Source organism: Equus przewalskii, chromosome 7, assembly GCF_037783145.1.
Source record: "Equus przewalskii isolate Varuska chromosome 7, EquPr2, whole genome shotgun sequence".
Lineage (NCBI taxonomy): Eukaryota > Metazoa > Chordata > Mammalia > Perissodactyla > Equidae > Equus > Equus przewalskii.
The window spans coordinates 54951653-54977291 of NC_091837.1; the positions used below are offsets into that span (position 1 = coordinate 54951653).

At 40.5% G+C, this 25639-nt stretch overlaps 1 protein-coding gene across 4 annotated transcripts in view; it reads right to left on the reverse strand.

Moving 5' to 3' along the window:
• GAREM1 (GRB2 associated regulator of MAPK1 subtype 1) overlaps positions 1–25639 on the reverse strand; it is a 209410-nt gene that overhangs the window by 166252 nt on the left and 17519 nt on the right. Inside the window, exon 1 of one of the 4 annotated variants that reach the window (XM_070627543.1) lies at positions 22062–22634. The exons of 2 other annotated variants lie outside the window; for them this stretch is intronic. In XM_070627543.1, the coding sequence (XP_070483644.1) occupies positions 22062–22182 (121 nt within the window). In that variant the 5' untranslated portion in view covers positions 22183–22634. Of the gene's footprint in view, positions 1–22061; positions 22635–25639 lie in introns of those variants that run through there. One more of the 4 variants, XM_070627540.1, reaches the window with a different exon arrangement.

Here is a 25639-nt window from a genome sequence, read left to right on the forward strand (position 1 = left end):
GTCCTCAATAAATGTTAATTATAATTATCACCCAGGAGGAAACACCAATGGCTTTGCTTGTTTGGGGAATACAGAACAGTTACTTTTAATAGCTTTATGTGCCAAAAGTTATAGCTTCCTTTTTATTTTTTAATCATTCACAGTATAGTGCTATCAAAAAATAGAAGTTCAATGAATCCTGGTTCACTGTGACTATGAAGATCAGAATTATCATTTTCACCATCACTACTGTTGTAATTCTGCAAAATTTCCTTCAAAGGAATAATGGTGACATGCATTAAACCACGTTTGTTTTTTCATTTTCTTGATAAGGGCATAATCTTGAGGGAAGGAGAGTTTATTTTGGGTAATCACATATGTCCACATGAGAGGTTTAAAAAACAGTGAAAACAGTCATGCGTAGCTTAACAACGGGGATATGTTCTGAGAAATGCGTCACTAGGGGATTTCACCATTGTGAGAACATCACAGAGTGTACTTACACAAACCTAGATGGTACAGCCTACTAGACACTTAGGCTATATGGTATGATCTTATCGGACCACTGTCATATATGCGGTCCACTATTGACCAAAATGTCATTATGCAGCACACGACTGCAATTTAGGTGTAGACCCCTATGGAGGTCGGGCAGGCAGAAGCACAAGAACCTTTTAAGAGAATGGAGAATAGGAAAAACATGTCTCCTTATGTATGTACACTGGTCAATGGGGAAAAGTGCTATTAACTGTCTCCCTTTGCCAGTAATTGGAACTATAAAAAGGATATTGTTACAGCAAGGTTAAGCTCATATCTTTCTATCCGAGGCACAACCAGTCAAAATTTTATAAGGTATTCTAATTTTCTGAGTACTCATCAATCTTCGTATCAATCAACTTATAACTGATCTTCAGTTCAAACTACAGTGGCTATCCTTTGCAACACTTTTTCTTCCCTGTTGGGTCAGAAAATTGGATGAAATCCTACTGCAAAATCTAAAGGCACCTTTTAAATTACTAAATGCAAGTCTGCCATTTCGGAGTCTGAAAAAGCTAAATTCCGTTTAAGTGATTAATTCAACCCCTATGCCAACAGTTAAAATTATTTAAAAGTTATAACAAGCTGCTAAAAAAATATGGCTTAAGGGCTGCAATATTATAACCACAAACTTACTAACCTTGATCTTTTACCATTATTAGCACAGGTTCTATTCCATCCTGATCAATGTTATTTACTCCTGTGGCTTGTTTTATGACCATAACACTGAAATCTTCCAATACTATTTCTCTAGTCCTGATGCAAGCCCAGATTTCCAATTCTCTTCTGAACTGAATTTTCTTTAAATACCTCCACATACCCACAAATTAGAATGCTGCCTTCCCACACCTCTCACCATAGCAGTCACTGGAGTCAAATTCCTGGCATCTGGACAGACTGCACATCTCCACCCTCCTGAAAGGGAGGTGTGGCTGTGAGATGTGCCACCAACAATGAAATGTACAAGAGACATGAGGGGCATCACTTCCAGGCAAAAGCTTTAAGGCGCTAGTGTGTGATCTGCCAGATTCTCTCTCCTGTCTCAACAAGGCCAGAGTCCTGCAGCGAGGATGATGACACAGAGCAGAGCTTCCAGCCAACTTGTGATAAACACATGGCACAAGGGACAAACCAACCTCTGCTGTTTTAAACTACTGGCATTTTGGAGTTGCTATTACCACAGCCTAACTTAGCCTGCCCTGACTAATGCACCCACCTGCTTCTCCATCTGTGTTCTTATCTCTGAGAAGGGCATTAGCACCCAGGCCAGTAACCTCAGGACCACTGCATGTTCTCTTCCTCATATCCCATGTCTAATCACTGAATGTATTGAATATAATTCAATTCATTTTATAATTCAAATTTTTCCTGCTCTAGATGATCTAAAATGAAACCAGAAGCATGTTTCTAAAAACTAAATCTGATGGGACCTTTCCCATACTTAAAGCCTTTCAACACTTTCCTACTGCCCATATTAACAAACATCCTAGGAGCACTTTTGTAAACAGGCACTGTGCTGGGTGCCACAGGAACAGCACTCTGCTAGGTGCCACAGGAACAAAGATGAGTCATTTGTCTACACACTGATCTTCAGCTGTGATTTGGTGACATGGCTGGTTGTAGAATGTGTTGCTCAATACCAGTATTTAGCAAAATATAAAGTTTATGAGATAATTTATTCTTAAAATAAAAACTGAAGTAGACTCAAAGTTCTCTATAAAAACTTGACTCACACTCAAATTCTAACATGTTTTCTTAAGAAAGAAAGAAAAGGATGGAGTTTTATCATTGGCAGGACAAGGAAGTGCACATGGCCGAAGATTTTACATTGAGCCTCTCGGAAGACTGCTGATAGTAGTAGCTCACATGTTATTAGAACACCTACCAGTGTAGTCACTTTTTTTTTGGTGAGGAAGATTGGCTCTGAGCATGTAACATCTGTTGCCAATCTTCCTCTTTTTGCTTGAGGAAGATTGTTGCCGAGCTAACATCTGTGCCAAGCTTCCTCTATTTTATGTGGGATGCCGCCACAGCATGGCTTAATGAGCAGTGTGTAGGTCCACACCTGGGATCTGAACCTGTGAACCTCAGACTGCAGAAATGGAGTGTGTAAACTTAACCACTACGCCACCAGGCCACCCCCTTTACTAATTTTTACATTGGAGTTCATCAAAATTTGAGACCTGAGTGGATTCTGTTGCAGTCCATTCTCTCATAACACCATCTGTTATTTGTGCCCAGTTTAGCCACAGGATAAAGGTCAAAATTCAACATGTTACCGATCTTTGAAATCTGCCTCCAACTTGCCTTTTGGGCCTCATCTCCTATCACCCGCCTCAGATGCCTCTGTTCAGGACATTCCTAACCTTGGTCAGGAATAGCCTTCTCCCACTTCTAAACCCACCAAAACTCTACTTACTCCTCAAGGACTAGCTCAGTAGTCATTAGTATTTTCTGGGAAGTCTGCCTCAAGAGCTCTTGGCAATACTAGCTGACCTTTGGAATGAAGCATTTCCATGCTCACTACAGGATAATAGGTGTCTACGAATCTACCTAGTCAGGGGGCCTCTGAACTCCCGGAGCACCAGGAATCCAGTCATTCACGTTTGTGTTCTGAGCACTGGCTACTGTGCTTGAAGATGGCAGGCATGGGATCCATGGTTGTTACGTGAACAGCACCATGAACATCACATTCCATAATCCCACTTATCCATCAGTCTATTGAAGGATGCTAGGATTAACTCTATTACTTTGAAAATCTAGAAAAGGAGGTTATATAATCATAACTTCTAATTTTTAAAAAATTGGCATTTTATTTAACTATAGGCAAGTAAAACATGTGTGTGTTTACATTTGTGTGTTTCTGTGCATGTGTGTCTATGTATGTGTACTAGTTTCCCAGGGCTGCCACAATAAATTTCCACACACTGAGTGGCTTAAAACAACAGAAATTTATTCTCAGTTCTGGAGGCCAGAAGTCCAAAATCAAGCAGTCGGCAGGGCTACACGTCCTTGGAATGCCCTAGGGGAAACTCGTCTGTTTCCTGCCTCTTCCAGCTGCTGGTGGGTTCAGGTAGACCTGTGGCTTCCGGCTGTTAGCACTCCAGTCTCTGCCTCCTCCTCTGCTGTCTGTCTCAGATCTCCCTCTGCCTTTCTCCTCTTAGAACAGCACTTGTCATTGGATTTAAAGCCCCCTCAGGTAATCCAGGATGATCTTATCCAAACTGTTAACTTAATTACATCTGCAAAGACCCATTTCCAAATAAGGTAACAAACAGGTTCTAGTGATTTGGACACAGACTTAGCTTTTGAGGAGCCACCATTCAACCCACTACAATGTAGATGTGGATGTGTGGATGTGGTTGTATGTTGTATCATACGCCAAAGCAGAGTCCTTAAGGCTCTACTGAACACGTACGTGTTGTCAAGGTGACAAGGTTTGGAAACTGTGTTGGGTGCTGGGGGTGATGTTCGTGAAAGACACAGTCCCTGCCCCCATGGAAGTCAGAGTCTACTGGGGGATAGAGACATCAAATTATTCTTTCAAGGTGGAAAATGTGGTATGAGGGAAAATTATACCATAGTTGTATATAACAGGGAAACTCACCTTGTCTGTTGTTAAATGTTAAATGTAGCCCCGATGTTTTCTCAATTAGAGATGGATAGTTCAGATTACCTCCCACCCTGTATTGGGACATTCACCAAAAGTCCTTGTTTCACACGTGTGCTTTGCACTTTAAATTATCTGACTCAAAGATACTCCATGGAACCACCAGAGTTCATGCAATTTAGGATGCCATGACTTGTAATACAATCACTGCTTTACAACAGCCAAGAAAGAATAAACACGGCCAATTAAACTATGACATGCCATTAACTATAAGATGCATCCCAATTTCAGAGATGTTAAAATGTGCACCTTAGAATGAGTGAGATATGTTCATTTCCCTTTTGAAATATATTCTCACAACACATCAGGACAAATTAAACAGCTTCTGATTAAACAGTACAGCCAAATCTCAGTACTCTACCAGCAAAATTTTAATGCTGTTGGCTTCACCTAGCCTCAGAATATTTTTCGCCTTATTTCTATGAGGTTAATATATGTAGATATAATTCAGTAAGTCCTAAAGTAAGACATATACTCATATATTGGGTCTCTTCTAGGTTTGAGATATTTTGAGAAGTCAGAGATTGGGAAAGAACTCTAAAAGCCTTGAGGTGAAGCAGCAAGGAGTGGCTTATCACCTCTTTCTTTGCCCAGAATTTGCTAAAAGGTCAGAAGGTGAAGAACAGAGTACGTGCACCTGTGTGTGTATGGGGGCAGAGCTTGCAAATACTTTAGGGATAAGCTGGATTGTCCCGAGAACCCTGTGGCAGGGTCATTCAGACAAGATTTCTGATCCATCTGGTGGACACCTGGTGGTCCTACTAGACCCTGCGAAATGTACAACAAAAAGAAGACAGGATGCCTGCTCCTGGATGGCTTAGAAAGACATGTCTAAAAAGAGAAGTGATAAAACCTTTACATAGACTCAACTCCAACCTAATAAAGTCCCGCAGGGAACGCAGGATTGAAATTTTGTTGTAGTTTTATACAAAGGTCATGTAGTAGAAAAAGTCTCAGAGAATAATCTATGTTGTATGGCCTCTTCTCATACTTATTTCTCCTTTATTTATGCAGACAGTCTGGGTCTTGACATTGAGATATAAGGTCCACAGTGCCCTACATTTTTCCTAAAAAGATTTAATTTTGGTCCTTGCATGTGAAATTAAGAGGAATCAGGAAGACAATGCCACCAAATATTTTTGGGGAGGTAAGGAAAATCTAAGAGAAATTTACTTTAAGTCTTTAACAATGAACAGATGTGGGTCATTATGGAATTTTTAAGCAATAGACACATTAGGAATAATGTGTGAAAGCGTGTTCCTCATCCAAAAAATAATAGGGGAAATATACTTTCAATTAATTAAGTAGTCTAAAGTAGAGTGCAACTTGCAAATGTTTCTTAAATCCTGAATGGCATATACTCCCTCTTACATACACACATGCGCGCGCGCACACACACACACACACACACACACATATGAACAGCAGCTTAGTAAAGTATCATTTTAAAACAAAATCTTCCCTGGAGAAAACTTATTGCCAAAGCATCTGGACTATGCTTCCAGAAAGCATTTAACAAGTTACTATCATTTCCCAGACTCACCAGGGTAGCAACTGGTTTTAAAATGAATTAAAATTTTCTTTAGAAAAACAAATCTCAGGCCTCCCACAGCCATTGGAAAAGAAGAATAAATGAAGATTAGGGACAGCTCTAGTCACAACTCCTCTTCTTTGGGGAATAAAGGATTGTTTTTAGATTTCATTAACCGTATGTGTTCTCAGATCACAGCCCAAGGCATTCCCTGACAGACAGGTGTGGCTGAAGTGTGTTTTTTCTGCTGTTAAGCAGCACAATAAATTTGACAAAGATAGTTCAATTCAGTAAGCACACTTTTGAATAAATGGGCCGGCACAACAACAATCTAGGAGAAAATAAAAATCTTAGGTCATCTGCAAAAATTAATTCCAGATGGACTAACAACTTAAATAAAAAATTTTTTTCAATCTTCCTAGAAAATCTAAGAGACTACATGTAGAGGGGTCAGAGAGTTCTTTCTTCGCCAAGAGTGAAAACAGCAGAAAAAGAGACTTGCCTGCCCATGTAAAAATTAAAAACTCTTAGGGGCCGACCCCAAGGCAGAGGGGTTAAGTTCGTGCGCTCCACTTTGGTGGCCCAGGGTTTCTTCACTAGTTGGGATCCTGGCCATGGACACAGCACCGCTCATCAAGCCATGCTGAGGCGGTGTCCCACATAGCACAACTAGAAGGACCTACAACTAGAATATACACCCATGTACTGGGGGGCCTGGGGGAGAAGGAAAAAGAAAATTTTAACTCAAATGGATAAATACAATATAAACAAAGTCAACAGATAAGATAAATGTGAATAAGGAAAAACATCTCTATCATACACAAATAGCATCTAGAAATTGGCAAGAATAAGCCAACAATAGAAAAAACAGCAAAAAGTATGATTTCAATTTGCAGAAGAACAAGTCTAAGTGATAAAAAGGGTACAAAATCACTAATAGTCAGGGAAATGCAAATTAACATAACAATCAGATCTCATTTTGCATCCATCAGGCTGGCAAATATTTTTTTTAAACTGTATAATACCTAATGTCACAGATGTGGAGAAATGGCATTCTCATACTTCAATGACAGAAAGGAGAATTGTTATGAACTTTTTGGATAGCATTTTGGCAACATTTATTAAATCAATTCCACTTCTGTGAACAGGGTTTTGATAGTGGGGCAGAAGACTCACTTTCCCAACATTTTTTTTTTAAAAGATTTAATTTTGGTCTTTGCATGTGAGATTAAGAGAATCAGGAAGACAATGGTATCAAAGATATTTGGGGGGAGAAGTAAAAGATATGAGATAGAAACCAAAGACTTCTACAGAAACAACGAACAAATTAATGACATTAAATACATGAAGGTTAGTGAAGAATAATTCACAGACGCCAATAACCAGACACAAACTGAACACTAATCAACAGAAGAATGAGTATTTCCACACCATAGAATATTATGCAGCTCTTCAAAAAGAATGAATTTGTTTTATACCAAATGATTCAAAAAGATTCCCATGAGTGATATAAGAGACCAAAAAGTATGTATAAGTATGTATAATATAATCCCATTATTATAAAGCAACAAGAGAAATCTGTTTCAGTATATGTCTTTGTATATACATATCTAATGTTGATATAGGATTAGATGAGTATGGAGAAAATATGAAGGATACTCATGGGATCATTAAAGTGGATTGTGTGGGTGGGCAGGGTTGGAGAAATGGGGGTTGATGTGAAGGGAGAGAGTAAAAAAGAAAAAGCAGTAGCTACAATGCCTTGTTCATATAAAATTGTTAGAAAGTGTGTGTGTGTCTGTGTGAGCGTGTATGTGTGTGTGTCTGTGTGTTAGGGTGAACAGAGGATGCCTGCAAAGACAGTCAGTGTTGAGGGTGGTTACCTCAGGGTTGTAGGACTTCAGATTATCTTTAGTTTTTAAATATTTTTATGTATTCAAATTCTTCATAATGAATACCTTATGTTTATAATCAGGGGAAATGAAGTTTTATCTTATTGTAACAAAAAAACTAGATCGACTATAAATGGTATTAATACTTAGTTCATATATTTTCCTTCTTCCCTCCTCCTCTAGCTCCATTTATCAGCATAAAACTCCTCTGCTATCCATGGTACAGTATTCAATCACATATAACCTACCCAGATTGACATCTTCCCAAGTGAGCCAAGAAAAAGAAAAGACTGAGGGAGGAGTGAGAACAATTCATAAACTACCCGATCTACCTTACAGAGTCCTCAGGTGTCAAGTGTGGCAGCAGGATATGGATTTTATTCCCCATCCATCACTGCCTGTACAGAGAGAGAGAATTCCACTGGGCTTTCCCTCTCCTATCTCCGATTCCTTTCTTTAGCCATTACAATGAAGTCAACATTTACACAGGTATCCAACAGAAGAATAAAATGACATTCAAACTATCATATTTGCTTCTCTCCCTGTATCAAAGTTATCTGTGAATCTCTATTATTCATTCTCTCGCATTGGCACTCACATTCTAAGCTTCAACGGGCTCTCAAGTTGCCAGAGTCGAGCTTTTACAAGGGGGGGGACTAGGAACTGGCATAGAAAACTCTAACTGCCCAAAATGTAGCACTTCGGTTTCGCTCTGGAGTATATGCAAAAGAATGAAATATTTCTATAAACTTGTCAATTTATTCTTAGTCTTTAAAACCAAACAGTGGCAAACGTAGTCTGTCATCTCAGTTTCATGCAATGCAGAGGAATTTATCAACAACGAACTATCTGTGGGGAACTCTCTCTGACTTGAACTCAAACATAATTACAGTTGTGAATACACAACATGGTTTTACCAAGATTTTCACAAGATTATCTTATTTTATACAATGGAAAGAGATTCTTTTTTTCAGAGGAGTGGCCACAATGCAACATAACATAACATTTAAAGCCAATATCCAGCTTGATAAAGAAAAGTAAATTAATCACAATTATTCTATTTCAGAAACAGAGGTAATACCTACTTATTAACTGAAGAAAAATAGAAAGGAAGTTTAAAAAGTGATTAGACTCGGGGCTGGCCCTGTGGCTGAGTGGTTAAGTTGGCGCGCTCCGCTGCAGGCGGCCCAGTGTTTCGTTGGTTCGAATCCTGGGCGCGGACATGGCACTGCTCATCAAACCACACTGAGGCAGCGTCCCACATGCCACAACTAGAAGGACCCACAACAAAGAATATACAACTATGTACTGGGGGGCTTTGGGGAGAAAAAGGAAAAAATAAAAAATCTTTAAAAAAAAAAAGTGATTAGACTCACATAAAACCTGGGAATTATTTGTAAACATCTTGCAGAAACCAAGAATAAAGGACACTCTAATTAAAGCTCTTGTAATAAAACAAGAGCTTTAAAAAAAAAAAAAACTCTACCAAGAAATTGAACAACGAACTCAGAAAATTCACACAAAAAAGATAAAATTATTGAAGTTATTCTACTAGGAGTCAAAGCAATAGAAATTAGAAAAAGGGCCAATTTTTAAATCATTTAGTCAAGACTAAAATACACCTAAGATATTCAATGATGTATAATGATATTATTCATTCACTGCTAAGGGTACAAACTTTCCTGGATACAATTTAGCAATATATACCAACAATCTAAAAATGATAAATTTTGAATAATTATCTCATTTCCAGGAACCCAAAATAATGATATATAAAACTGACAAATTTAAGTACAAAGACAGCCTCAAAACAACTAAATATCTAACAACTGGAAAATGGTCGAATAAATAATGGTTTATTGATAATAACAGAGCATCAGTCATGACAATTTTATTTTTAAAGAATATTAATAATGAAGTAAAATGTTCATGATCTAATGTAAAATTTAAAAAGCAGGGGTTTTTTTGGTCCCACTTTTAGATATAGTCTCCATTCATATGCCAGGCCTGCACAATAGGAAAATGTTAATAACGGTTATATAACAAGTTATATAACCTCTGGAATTAAAACATATTCATTTTTATCATTTTTTGGTCTACTATTTTCCAAATTCTCTATACAAATGATATCTGGGGGAAAACAGTAAATATTTTTTTAAAACACAGCCACCAAGCCTCTCCGGCAAAAGAAGGAGAGCAGGAAAAAAAATACATTTAAAAAAGTGGACAACTATTCACATTGTGTGCATCAGATCACAGACATAATCGGAAAAGGACACAAGCCAAAAAGGAATGTGAGAGAGCCTTATAACAATTTCTTACAAGTACACAGCTTTCCACGGCTCACTTATAAAGTACTTTCACCTGTAATAAAGGGCCTCTTATTCACAACCGTTTTAGGGTTTTAGCTCATGCTCAAGGATGAAGAGAGAACAGGAAGTTGGGGGAAGAAGTTCACACTATCTTAGCTGAGTAAGAACCTGAATAAGGAGATGTCAAGGAATCAGCGCCCAATGCGTGCTATTTTAGTAAGTTTTGAGTAGGAGAAAAAAGTGAAGAAAAGGCAGCAAAGCAAAAATCTGAGCGGTAGAGGCTGCTAGGCGGCTCCCAATATCCAGTGCTCCCCTCTCCTGCACTAAGAACGCCTGGGCACTGTGTCCAGTTAAAAGACTTCAGTTCCTTGCCTTCCTGCCCATATAGGAGTGTGTAAGTCCTAACCAATGAGATGTAAGTGAAGTGCAGTGTAGGACGGGCGGTAAGACATACCCTTCTGCCTTTCCTGCTGTCTGGGATGCAGACATGATGGCTAGAGCTCCAGCAGCCACTAAGGACCATGAAGTGAAAACTACCTGCTGAGGATGACAGAGCAAAAAGACATGAGGCACCTGGGTCCTTAACTCTGTGGATCTGCCATAGCAGTCCTGGACTATGTACCTTCAGATTTCTTTTATACGAAAAGGAAAGAAATCTCCATGTTGTTTAAGCCGCTATCTTTTTTTGTTCTGTTATATACAACTGAAATTAACCTTAACTGATGTACCTGGCCATGATGAGCTTGTGAAAATTTCTTCTGATCTTGTCTACTCTCAGTGGATCCCTTTCTCTTAACTGATCAAAAGATGGGACCAAAATAAACAGGAAAAAAATAACAGCAGAATAACTGTATAAAGCTTTATGTTACTTATTTTTAAGTAGGTAATCTGAAACTTCTAGAGCCCTCTCTCTAGACATAACTAATTAAATTGTTTTTAACATGGGTCTGATGTTTGATTGTTTTTGTGTGTCAGTGGTACAAGGTAAAAACGGATCTGGTGTTATTTTAAATGTTAACCTTTAGTCTGTTTCAACAGACTAAAATTGAAGATCTCAGAGAATAAGCTACTGAGAACCAGGAATGATAATGGAATAGACGTCAGTTCTTTGATTCCGACCACTCCTTGATGGCCCATTTCTCCTAAAGGAAGATAGAAGCAATTCAAAGTGCTATCACCAATACAGTGTATACACAAATCGATGTCTTGGAGCTATTCAAGTGGGCTTCCTCAGGCATTTCATTAGCCTTTTTTTGAACAGATGACAGAATCTGTTCTAACCAGTGCTCCTAATCACTTTCAATGTAACAGATAAATTTAAAAATAGAAAAGTAAACATTTACCCTTTTCTGGTTACTTTTAGATACTTCAACCTAGTTCCCTGCTAGGAGAAAAATATTGTCAATGTGAACTAATTACAAAGAGAAAATTTTCATTTCTAACATCTAAAAGATTGGTCCTGAGAAAACTGTCATCTTTAAAAAAAAATGCCCGGTGGAGAAAATTTTTCTCTACTGAGTGGAGAAAAACAACAGAACGTAACTTATTTTAAATCTTCACAGGGGTATATACACAAGCACTGCTCAGTTACATTCCCTTCTAAGCCATAACCAGCCCTAATCATACTAACTTACTGTAGATGTCAAATATTAACCTGAATAACAAATACCTTCATAACTATAAGACTTCATATTGCATCTAAAATTCACTAACTTGGTATTTATTAAACAACCATTAAGCTATCAAATCTCAAGTGGTATTTGAATACTTCAAACTAGGTTTAAGAACTGGCAGAATCAAATAAAATGACTTGCTGTATAATTGTAAAGTAGTTCATCCACAAAACTGGAAAGGGGCTCAGAACATTGTTTTTTCCTTCTTTTACCACTCTGTAATACTCCTGCAACGGCATAAAAGGAAACTCATTGCCTGGGATCAAGACACTATGGTTTCCAGTCAATCTTGGGGCTATTCTAGGAAGATGACAACTGTACCAAATTAGCAGTTGTAGTTTTGTAACACTATTTAAACCAAGTGGCTTGCTTTGCTTAGAAGTAAAATCCCTGGTGCCCTGAGAAGATGAGACAATGGATAGTTCAATGGTTAGCCGACTATCCAATCAGGCTTTTTCTTCATTGTATTAAGAGTTGACTAGTTCCGAAGCTTTATGGCATCCTAGTCTATATAAGATTAAAGATTCAATGACATAGCTACATATAATATGTAAAGAAGGCATCTTAATTTCAGAACGAAAGTAGCAAGAAAGCAAAACATCTAAAAATGAGTTGTAATTTCCAGAAATAATTTAAAATATTGATAACTAATGACCCTAAGAATCATTATTTCATCGTGATGAACCACTGGTTTGTATATTTCCTACTGTAATTTTAGGACCTACCATCTTAGTTCCAATTTGTATATTTAAGAATACAATGTCTACCTCAAGTGAAACAAAAGTGAACTTCTATTTCCGACTTGCAGAGGTCACCGAGAGGTTTAGTAATATGGATATTTTGGACCTGAAAATTTTTAATACTGAGATTTGCTCATTCATTTATTAAATGCTTTTCCAGTTCTTCCTACTTGCATTGTGCTGGGAGCTTGGAAATAGTAAAAATAATTTTAGATATCTTTAACCTGAAATTCAAGTAAACATTCTCGTGAAACTGGGAGCCAAGTGGGAGCTGCAATGTTGGGGGGGGCATCTTCAGTGGAAATGTCTTCTAAAAGAAGAATCACCCCCATGAGATTTAAAATATTTTAACAGGTTTTACATTTTGTCAAGTATGACAAAATAATACATAAACCAGCAATAAAGTTATTTTTCAGGTTGCATATAATAGCTGGTGCTCTTAAGATTGATAATCCTGCTGAAGACCAGAGGGAGTTTGCTTCTTCCTAGAACTGCCAGTCAGTAAGTGAAAAGACAGATACTTCAGGAATCTCAAACAAAAATAAATGAGTTTACAAGCTGGTCTAGTAGAACTTGCTATTTCAATAAGGCAGCCAAAAGAGCAAAGAGACTAAAATACTCTCTCTTTAAACTATGATGCAGTCAATCACAATGGTCAAACCAGCTTTCCTTTTACAGAGGAACTGAGCATCTTAAGATTTTTTACTGGTCATGTAGATACTCATTTAAGACTTTCAAAATAATCACCTTACTTGAAAAGCTAGAGCACTGAAGGAGCTATGTCCAAATCTTGTCTTGTGGGTCTAAATGTTTATCACCATCTACTGTCCTCTACAAGGTCCTCTCCTATTCTTTTTTCATAATTTTTAGCCATGGCCAATTAAAACAGGTGATAACCAGAGGAAAGTAAAAGTATATGGTATATAAAAGAACACTCAAGAGACTTCCTTCATCGCCCACTTTTTGTATAATGTTATATACTAGGCTCTTCTTTCCTGCTAACAATTATATAACTACAGGTGCTCAGAAAGTCACCATCAACCCAGTTAAAGGTAGCAATGAATACGTGCTAAAAAAAAAAAAAAAAAAAGACTGAAGTGTCTTGGTAGCAGTTGGTCAGATTCACATGTGCATCTGGATTAAGTTAAAAGTTCCTTTCCTGGAGACCCTCATACACTGCTGGTGGGAATGCAAACTGGTGCAGCCACTATGGAAAACAGTATGGAGAGTTCCCGAAAAGTTAAAAATAGAAATACCATATGACTCAGCTGTCTCACTACTGGGTATTTATCCAAAGAACTTGAAATCAACAATTCAAAGAGACCCATGCACCCCTATGTTCACTGCAGCATTATTCACAATACCCAAGACGTGGAAGCTACCCAAGCGCCCAATGACTGATGATTGGATAAAGAAGATGTGAGATATATATACAATGGAATACTACTCAGCCACAAAAAAAGGACAAAATCGTCCTATTTGGAACAACATGGATGGACCTTCATGGTATTACGTTAAGTGAAATAAGCAGACAGAGAGACAAACACCATATAATTTCACTCACATGTAGAAGATGAACACATTGACAAAGAGAACAGTTTAGCGGTTACCAGTGGGGAAGGACTTGGGGGGTGGACAAAAGGGGTAAAGGGGCACATATATATGGTGACTGACAAACAATAATGTACAACTGAAATTTCACAATGTTATAAACTATTATGACATCAATAAACTAAAAAAAAGTTCCTTTCCTAACTAACTTACTGCTCTGGTCTATCCCAAGCTCAATCTTGGATTAGTCAGTTTATAACACTTTCTCTCTGAGAAAGACCTTACATCACCTTTCTATAAGCTGTGGATTTCTAAATCAATAACCTGGATTAGGCAGAAGGAAACAGACTAAAGTGTCGCCCAGCACACTGCCTTCAGTTTCTTTATCTGGACAAGGATAATAAAATCTATTTATTACTCAGTGGACTTCTGTTGCCTAAATGATATAATCTGAAGCCTCCCCCTCAACTGGTCTGCACCTCCACTATACAAATCTCATATATGTATACTGTTTTGAAATACATATGCATTTCACATAAACTATTACAACTAATTATCATAGTAAGCAGATACACAAGAATGGAGGCTGCATGAGGACAGAGCTTTCAGTCTGATTTGTTCAGTGCTGTTGTCCCAATACCTATAACACGGCTTGACACATAGCAGGGGCTTAAATAAATATTAGCTGATTGAATAAACAAATTAATGGGTAACTATGAGACAGATGGGCAAGTGTAACGTACATTTTTCTGCATGAGAAAACTACAAAACAAAGTGTTAAGAGACCTGATCAAGATTGCATGGCTATGAAATGGCAATACCTGTATCAATGGAGGTTTCTAGGCTCCAGATCCAGATCCTTTAAACTACTGTCTCTCTCACCCGGGGCATATGTACCCTTTTAAGATACAGAATGCCAGGGGAAATGAAGCCACAGAAAAGCACAGCATATCTTCCTGGAACAAGACTTACAGTAAATTACTTTAGAAAAAAACTGTTAATATATATATTAAAGTAACATCAATCATGGAGATTTTGAGAATTTACATTAATTTCAAGGATAAGACACAGATCTGGAAACATCTTTGACATTTGCAAACAGCCACCTGGAGCCTCTCTTTGATCTGAGGGTCACTGTTTCTGCTCCTTCAGCCCTCCAGGCACTTAAACAGTAAAATTACCGAAGCCCACAACACAAAGCAAGAACCAAAGTTCCACAGTCCCAACACACCTGGGGCTTAGAATCAGATCCGCTTCCTCCACACAGCTAGGAAGGAGATCTGCTGATCTATCTACGCGGCTGCCTCCAACTCCTACCATCTTTTTTTCTCTCAGTCCATGCAACCTTGGTCTTCCTCTTCCCTTCAACAACCAGGGCCATAAACTCATCTTTCACTGCTCTAGAGTGTAGGGGAGGAAGACATTTCCTCTTCCCAAATGTGGGTTCATCTGGCCGGAGAATGAATTAAATTCACATGAGACAGAATAGCAAGAGAAAATTGCTAGTCTTCCCGAAGGAAGAAAGGGCACCGAAGAAGTGGGGTGCACATAGTGGTTATATACCCCCAAACAGGGTGTTTCACATGTGATTGAAATGTCCCTCCCACAATAGTCACGAGGCTGCTCTGTCAGCATAGCGCTTGATGGAAACGGCAGATAGGTCCGCTGTCTCAGTGAACGCCGCGGGGTGGCAGGTGTGTTACCTTGGGCTGGGGGGTCACAGATGAGCGCTGCAATCGGTTCCCAGCCTAAAGAAAGATTCTTTAATCTTTAAGGAGATGCCAACGTTGGGAGGGGGAGGGAAGTCAGTTACAGGAGGTTACCAGAGAAGCACAATAAAATGTAGATTTTAAGTCCTTGCCTTTGGTATTGATTAAGAGTTTCTAGAGAGAAGGTCATCTCCTTTCTTCTTCCTGGTACAGAGAGGGAGGTATCTTTACAGATAGAGATTTACCTTACAAACATAAATGTGTCCTAACAAGGGGCAAGTTCCATTCCTCAGAGCCTCCTTCCCTGTCCCAGTTTATCAAAAGCAATCAGCCTCAAATAATCCTGATGCCAAAGAGACATATCTTGGGGTGGCCAATTTCAGGTCCCTACAAGAGCAACATTCTTCGAACCTTCAATACATGTTTGAAGCAAAGCCAGCATTTCCCAAAGAGTTCACCATTACATCTGTAAGGAAGTCAATTTCCAGATCCCCAACTTCCAAATATTCTCTTGCCTAAAAATTGACCTGCCTGGGACCATGACCATGATGGAGGAACATCCATCCCTGGTGAATGGAAGCTGTCCTTCACTCCCTTTACAAAAGTAATGCATTTGCAGTACCTTCCTCAGATCTTTCTAAAGGGCATTACCCCAGGATGTAACCACCTCAGGGCAACTCACAAAAAAACAAACAAAAATGCTAACGCAGGTTGAGGAGTGAAAGGCTCCAGCATTTGGGTAACACCTCCTTTTCTAAATCAGGTAATTTCCAATTCTTTGTTTAAACAACCTGAAATATTTAAATACAAAGAGCCCTGTGGTCAAAAGAAATAGAAAATACTGGGTTTCAATTTATATACTTTTTTGTTGCAGAAAGTATGACAAAGTAATCAATAAGACATTTTCAAGCACAAAAATATATTATATTGTAATGGAATTCTGTAAGGGAGAGGAAATGGAAATCTGAATTTAAGGAGAAAAAGAAAGGTGAAAAAATTTTAACTGTTTAAGAACTTACTTATGCATGTTTAAAAATGAATGATACTGAGAACATACATTGGAGAAAAGAAAGTCTCTTCAATAAATGGTGTTGGGAAAACTGGACAGCCACATGCAAAAGAACGAAAATAGACCATTCTTTTACACCATTCGCAAAAATAAACTCAAAATGGATCAAAGACTTAAAGGTAAGACCTGAAACCATAAGACTTCTGGAAGAAAATATAGGCAAGTATACTCTTTGACATCAGTATCAAAAGGATCTTTTTGGACACCATGTCTTCTCAGACAAGGGAAACAATAGAAAGAATAAACAAATGGGACTTCATCAGACTAAAGAGCTTCTTCAAAGTAAGGGAAAACAGGATTGAAACAAAAAACACAATCCACCAACTGGGAAAAAATATTTGTAAATTTTTGAACCCCTTGACAAAGGGTTCATCTCCATAATATATATAGAACTCACACAACTCAACAACAAAACGTCAAACAATCTGATCAAAAAATGGGCAGGGGATATGAACAGACATTTCTCTAAAGAAGATATACGGATGTCCAATAGGCACATGAAAAGATGCTCATCATCACTGATCATCAGGGAAACGCAAATCAAAACTACACTAAGATATCACCTTACACCCATTAAAATGACAAAAATATCTAAAACTGATAGTAACAAATGTTGGAGAGGTTGTGGAGAAAAAGGAATCCTCATACACTGCTGGTGGGAATGCAAACTGGTGCAGCCACTATGGAAAACAGTATGGAGATTTCTCAAAAACTTAAAAGCAGAAATACCATATGACCCAGCCATCCCACTACTGGGTATTTATCCAAAGAACTTGAAATTAGCAATTCAAAGAGACCCATGCACCCCTGTGTTCACTGCAGCATTATTCACAATAGCCAAGACGTGGAAGCAACCTAAGTGCCCACTGACTGATGATTGGATAAAGAAGATGTGGTATATATACACAATGGAATACTACTCAGCCATAAAAAAGGAAAATCATCCCATTTACAACATGGATGGACCTTGAGGGTATTATGTTAACTGAAATCAGACAGACAGAGAAAGACAATCTTTGTATGACTCCACACATATGTGGAAGATAAATAAACACATGGACAAAGAGAACAGATTAGCGGTCACCAGGAGAAAGGGGGGAAGAGGGGTGGACACAAAGGGTGAAGTGGTGCACCTATAATATGAGTGACAAATAATAATGTACAACTGAAATTTCACAAGGTTGTAAACTATCATAGCCTTAATAAAAAATAAAATAGAAAAAAAATGAATGATACTGGGAACCAAACATGGACCCTACTAGAGGTTTTTAAACAATGTAACAATTTAAAAGACCAATATTTACAATATGCTGAAAAATGAAATCTTTTGCAACTACTTAAATTTAGGTTGAAAAACTTAACAGTTAGCTTAATTTTTTACTTTTTTAAAGATTGGCACCTAGGCTAACAACTGTTGCCAATCTTCCTTTTTTTTTTTTTAAGGATTGGCACCTGGGCTAACAACTGTTGCCAATCTTTTTTTTTCTGCTTTATTTCCCAAACCCCCCTGGTACACAGTTGTATATCTTAGTTGCAGGGCCTTCTAGTTGTGGGATGTGGGACGCCACCTCAACGTGGCCTGACGAGCGGTGCCATGTCCGCGCCCAGGATCCGAACCCTGGGCTGCCGCAGCGGAGCGTGCAAACTTAACCACTCAGACAAGGAGCCGGCCCCAACAGTTAGCTTAAAGATGTGCATAGAGTACAGAGATTTACAGAAACTCTTAGGAGTTACAGGAGCAAAAAAGTTGGAAGAACACTGGTGTAGACCAACCTGTCGAAGCCTTTCCAAGAAAAATACTGAATAGACAGAGAATGAACAATGTCTCACCCATCTAGTTTTGAGTGAGAATGGCTGGAGATGGGGTGGGTATTAGCATTGTCCTCTAAGTCATAAACACATTTGTTGAACCTGGTTCTACAGCCAACCATTTCTAAGATTGATGATCAGGTTAAATATCCAATCTTAATTGCACTGCTGACTTAAACCTCGGCTGACCGAGATGCATCTTACTGAGGGGAATGGCTAGAGTACTCTTCTTTGAATTCTCCAGAAAGATTCATGAGACATCTGACATAAAGACTCACTAATTTTGTATTTCTCTTATCATACAATGACAAATTTCACCATTAGAGATGTAATACTGAATGTGTCTATCTGACTGGCATTTCATGAGTGACATGCATAATGCAAAGAACTGGAGAGTTCTTTACTTACTGTGTAGTTAATATTTTAAGCACAGCAAGTGTACTGAGGAGTAATCTCAGACACATCTACATACTCTAAGCCCTCAGACTCCACTTTTTCCCTTCCTTGATTCCATCCTCTCTTCTTCCCCATTGCTTCTTACCTCTTTTCAGCTACTCCTCTGGGAAGTAGAAAGACGCCTAAATATGATGGATGAGACCAGCACTTAATTCAGTGTCTACACTGTTTTAAAAATATTGACTTTCTGGTCCTCAAGCTCTCAGAGACAGTGAGGCTATTTAGAGCAGACATCAGACCTACTCTAAATCTACTCCCATTTAGTATAAGGAGGTAGTACAGTTTAAGAGAAAACGTCTGTCTTTAGAGTCAGAAAGTCAGCTGAAGATTCCACTCCACCATTTGCTACACATGTCACTCAATTTTCTGAATCTCAGGTTCCCAAAGTCCTTAAAACAGGATGCTGGGGATTTGAGACAATACACATCAATCACTGAGAAATGTACCAACACATAGTAGGCATTCAATAATCAAGAGTTATGAAATTAGATGTTAACGTTCCTTAATGATTGCTTAAAATTAGCCAGTAGTTTTCTCCTGGCATAATGTCAACCAGTGGCATGTTTTTCAATTTCTTTCTAGTCTCTTTTAAAACAAGTGATTTGGAAAATGACTGCCTTTCATGTCTAAGTATAGGGTGTCTGTGTGTAAAATGTACCTTCACTACTAAAACCGGCAAAAGGATATACACAGGATGAGGACCACACAAAACTGGAGGTTTCACACAGCATTTATAAATATGGTGGCATGGCCTTAACATGTTCTAAGCATTGCTGTGAAACATGTTTAAAAATAAGCATGGAATCTATGATCGACTCATTCAAAGTCTATCCAAATTTAATTGGTAAGCTAACACTTTCTCCTCATCAAATCAGCAAAGTTTGTTGGTTGTTTCTTTCTTTTTGAAGATAATATTGTAAGGCTGTGGGGAGAGTGGTACTCCCACAATTCTTCTGTTTGTGTAAATGAGTACCACCTTTAGTTTCTAAAGCAATTTTACAATATATATCCAGGACTTAAAAAGGATTAACATGCTTATTCAGCAAGGCAGGAATATAGCCTAACTCAAACAAACAGATTTATGTACAAGAGTGTTCATTATATCACAACTTATAGTAGTAAAAAATAAAGCAGCCTGATGTCCCCCGTAGAGGACTAGATCACATAGCCATCCCATGGAATATTATGCAGCTATTAAAATCAAAAGTATTTAAATAAGATGGGATTAGTAAGTGAAAGAAGCAAGGTATAAAGCAGTATTTGGCTATGATTCCAAATTTGTGTGCGCCATTGTGATTCTCAAGTGGTAAGAAGAGAAAATTTACAATAAAGAATTGGAATTACACAGGGATCAAAATCCATTCCACAGCTTGAAAGGACACAGTGTTAAGACTTGCTACCCACATGCTAATTTTAAAAAGAAGTGTGGGATGACTACACTGCTGATTCAGATCCTTTTTATGAATGGCAGGGATATGCAAAGTGGATAATAAAGCTAAAAGTTACATCTGCAACTGATACTTAGCCTCTTTAAACTTTCAGTTTAATGAAGCTTTTGGGTGAATTTTACACCATGCACCAATGTTCTCTGCTTAGCTAGGAAGTTTTGGCAGAGCGTGCAGAGATGAGAGAAGGTCAGAAAAGGTGAGGACTCATAACCTTCCAATATACACAATTTTGCACAGTGGAAGAGGAAACGAAACATTGTAAATACTTGCGTGATCCCACTCTCTCTCTGATTCAGATCTGCAGATACATTTAAAGCACAAAACCCTTTCTGCCCCACTCTAAGCACAAATGCCTCAACACACCACTTGTCTCTCCTTCGATTCATTTGCACTTCATTACTAGTGCCCACCACGACCACCACCAAGCAAACAAGGCAAGCAAGCATGCCAAGACTGTTTTCCAGCTTTCATGAACTTTCCTCCATTTATTTTTTGAATCAGTACTTCAAACGTCTAATCTAACCCCACAGACAAGAAACAGAATAAAATGCCTTTGGACATTTATACAGCTCACGTTACACACTCTTGTACTCCAGAAAAGGAGTAACCCAATCCCTTCTGACTTGAAAGGACATCTTTCTCTTCAGGGCTCTTCTGACTTGGCCTGTGTGACCCCAGCTCTATCTGCTTGCCTGCCAGCCTGGGCCCAGGTGATTCCAGCAGCCCCACAGCAGAGCAAGCTCGTTTCTGCAAACAGTCTGAAATCACGTAAAGCCAAAAATCAGCTGAAGTTATTGTGAAAACACAAGAGAAGACAAAACACACCTAAATTGTCACCTTACATGTCACAACTCTCAAACTGAAGGTGTCTACTTGCTAGCCAGTACGCCCATCTATCTACTTGTTTGCAGATGTCACACTGCAGAACCAACGGCTGGGGGATGTTTGCTTGGTTTCTGGTGGTCAGTTTCAGGAAATCCAAGCATTTCTTAGTTCTGAGCTCAGGTTCCGAGTCAATATAGGTTTTGGTGACTTAAATTTTTTCCAGGCTGGAAATGCGCGAAGCTAATAATTAACCTTAAGCATACCATCACTTCTGCTAAAAACGTTTTCTACACACAGCCCTAAATTACTTTCAGTTCGGTTAAACAAAACAGACAAGCTGTAATAAAAGGTCTCTGAGAAATGTGATCCCTTTCATTGGTCACCCAGGAGCTTTTCCTCTTAAATCTGCAGCTTCTTGTGGGGGAAGGGGGAGGAGAGCATCCAAAACAAAGATGCCACCCAAAGCACAATTATTTTGTAAGAAAGTTGCCTAAAGATAACTCTTCGGGGTTTCCTAGGTTGAGTAATTCTTGCAGGCGGGTGGGAAGAGACCGCTCGCCTTCAAGATTACTATCTGCAGAGGTTTCCCCTATGGTGATTTTTTTTTTAGGCGTCCTTTTAAATTACACTGCAAGGGCTCTGATTTTCACATCTCTAGCTGCTGCTGGGGGGAGTTGAGAGCAACGCGCCAGGGCTGCGGCAGTCGTTCCGGCCAACTCCAGGGGTGGAGTGGGGTGGGGTGGGGCGGGGGGAGCCCACTCCTCACCGGGTCCCACCCTGCCGAGCCCCGCGCGCACCGCCGCGCTGAGCCTGCGGTCCGCGCCCTTCTGCCCTGCGCCGGCGGCCCGGCCGGGACTCACCGCTGTCCAGCCGCGCGATCTGGGGCAGCCGGTAAGTGCTGACCAGCAGGTCGAGCGGAACGGCCACCGAGCTCCACTTCACATCCTTGAGGCTGCAGCCCAGCGAGGGCGCCGGGTCCATCTTCCCCGCCTCCTGCAGCCCCGAGCTCCCGCCGCCGGCACCACCCGCGCCTCGGCGGCCGCCGCTGCTCCCGCTCGCGGTCTGGGGCGCGCGGGAGGCACCGGGCACTCCGGCCGCCGGCAGCTCGGGGGCGCGGCGGCTGAGGGCCGGGACGGAGGGAGGGAGGGGGCCCGCGCCCGGCTCAGCTGCCGCGGCGGGGCATGGCCGGGGCGCCCCGCGCGCCCTCAAGCCCCGAGAGCACTCGCAGCAGCCGTGTGGCTGCGGGCGGCGGCGGCCCGGGTGGCTGCGGCGGCTCCCGCTCCGCCGCCTCCTCTTGCCCCGGCTCTGCAGCTGCGGCGGCCGCCCGCTCGCCTCCTCCTCCTCTTTCCCCTCCTTCCCTCCGCCTCGAGCGTGTGAGGAGGAGCCCCGAGTCTGAGAAGCGCCATAGCAGCGCTCCCAGCACTGACTAATCAACAAGGTGCGAGCAACGCCTGCGCGGCGCGGGGAGACACCGCCCCCGCCCCCGCCCCCGCCCCCCGGCGCCGCTGCCCCGCCTCCCGCGCGGCCTCCGCCTCCCAGGCCCGGCGGGCTCGGCGCGGCCGCGGGTTCCCAGCCGCGGCGCCGGCGGCTCGGCGCGCTCCGCAAGCTTTACCTCTCGCTCCCCCGTCCGACCGCTCGGGCGCCCTGCAGCCGCCTTCCCAGCCCGAGGCCCTGCCCGGAGCCCCGGAGGAGCAGAGCGGGCGCAGGAGGCCTTCCCGTGGTCGCAGATTCGGGCCACCTCCCCTCCTCCTCCCTGCTTTGGCTCCGGAGTTGCTAATAAGGGGCACGGAAGAGACCTATTTGGTGCTCATCTCTTGCGAGTGCCACAGACATTTCTCCCCAACCCTACAACTCTACAAAGCGAGCTGGAAGTGAATCCTACCAGTCTAGACTTCGGTGGCTAGGCAGAATGAAAAAGGCCGAAGCACCGAGAAGGAGAAAGGGGATGAGTGATCGGTACCCACATAAGGGAAGGTGTCCGTTGGGTTTGGTACCTTCGTTGTGTGAACCAGCTGCGGGAGTCCGCGGGGCATGAGGCCGCCAACCGCCCTAGACACGCCAAGGGAAAGGGCAAGCTAGGTTACTGGGAGCCTACTGAGGCCAGCTGTTTTCACGTACTTTTCTCAGTTCTCTCGATTTTAAAGGTTGGGATAATTCCCGTTTTCTAGATTAGGTAATTTGGCAAGGTTACACAACTTGTAGATGGTCCTGCTAGGATTCAAACCCACAGTTCGGTTTCCCTGATAAATCGTTCTGTTTCCCCCAGTGTTGAGCATGGCCTGCTCACTGCGGACAGAGCTCAGAATGTAAGGGGGCTGTGAGATGCCTGTTTCTTTAGGCATATCCTGACTTTTGTGTGCTAATCTTTTTTTAGCATTATTTTATACTAGCAGAGGTGAGTGGTTGCCAGGTGAAAGCGTTGCATATCAACTCTTTCTATTTTTCAACACGTATTCATAGTTCAGTGCATGATAAGGCAGAACCAGCACCTGCTTCACCCGCCCAAGGGGACTTAAAAACATCCTGCTTGCCTTTCAGTGGGCTGACTTAGGTCTGTGCCAACGAATAAACACCTCCATGGAAGGAAAACAGATTCTTCCACGCTCGCCTTCTTTGTCCACTCACTTTGAAGCACTGGCGATAATTTTCACAAAATTCTTTTGCTGAAAGTTTTGACCTTTGTGTCATTCATGTTAATTTTTCAAAAAAGTAAAAAAAAAAAAAGTGGGAAACATTTTCGTATATATTTTACTCAGAATCACACGTCTATAAAGTTCTAAGATTTGCTCACATGAAGAATTTTTAAAAGTCGTAAGGGGCTAAGTGCCAACTATTTTTTTCTATTTAAATAATTAATCATTTCTGAAACTAAAGCTCAGACTCCAAAAGCGATATAGGAACCATTTAAGAATGGGCAGGGTCAGGGGTCTTTCAACCAGTAAGTAGATCCTAAAGCCTTATATGGTAGATTGATTTTTAAAAAATAACTTTCTACTGCTATTATAGCCTCTTTAAAAGCTTCAGGGAATAGAAGTAGTTCCCTCTCACGGAAGAGTTGGTGACTTATGACCTAAAGACAAGATACAAAGTAAAAAGATTAATGCAATCAACTTTTTTTAATCAATAAAGGACTTACATTAGATTTGCTCTTATTGCTGACCTTGCAGAAAAGGTTTCTTTTTAATTTTGAGTATTAAAGGGTAGACATTTCAATGAACTACAAATTCTTATGTAAGTCTCCTGTCCTGATGGAACTCCTACAGAGATTTTATCTATGAGACACAGAATTTTGGGTAAACTGTAAGAAACATCAGCTAAGAAGGGTAATCTTTCAGTCTGGCTGAACTGCACTCCCAAACATGCTACGAGGAGATGTATTTCTGACGGTGGTTGGACCAATGCAAACCATGTATATAAAAGAATAACACATGGTTAAGTTCATGTGCTCCACTTCACCGGCCCAGGGTTTTGCAGGTTCGGATCCTGGGCGCGGCCGTGGCACCGCTCATCAGGCCACGCTGAGGCAGCGTCCCACATAGCACAACCAGAGGCATTCACAACTAGAATGTACAACTATATACTGGGGGGCTTTGGGGAGAAGAAGAAAAAAAAAAGAAGATTGGGAACAGATGTTAGCTCAGATGCCAATCTTTAAAAAAAAAAAGCATAACTGGATGTGGGGGCAAACTTATAGGATTTTGTAGTTTATTATAAAGGGAATATCCAAGAAAAGTTTTCTGTAAAGGAAAATTTCATGTACCGGTCTCTTGTTCCTCCTGAGTACCTTTTAAAATTGAGATTTGTGGGAGGCAGCACATCATGGTGATTAAAAATACCCACTCCAGAGCCAGATGGCTTGGGTTTGATTAGTGCCTCTGCTGCTATTTAGAATCTTGGGCAACTTGCTATTTCCTCTGAAAAATGAGGATAATTGCTGTAGACTGAATGTTTGTGTCCCCCGAAAATTCTGATGTTGAAACTATCAACCTTAAAAATAAAATATCCCGTTATTTTACCACCAAAACAAGTTTATTTAGGAATAGCCAAAGAATTGCAATTCAGAACGTACATGCTATAGCAGACCATAGGCAAATCCAACAAACAAGGGAGAGGAACATTATTTTATAGAGAAAAAGGAGGAAATTGAGAGGGGTTGTTTTGAATGAAAGTCCACTGGAGAAAAGCAAGAGTTCAGGGTGGTGATGGTTTTTCATTGGGTGCGTTGCTGGGATAGTGTTTGGGATGCAAGTACATTTCTTCCTGTAATCAATGATTCTTGTTAGGGACTTCTGTTAGGGTCTATAATTGACCTTTCCTGTAATTGACCTGGAGTGATACTGAGTGGGAGCTCCCCCTTCTGGCCTCCTGCCGCCATTTTAAATGAGGCTTCCCTTTATTAATTTCCACAAAACCTGATCCCCAAAGTAATGGTATTTGG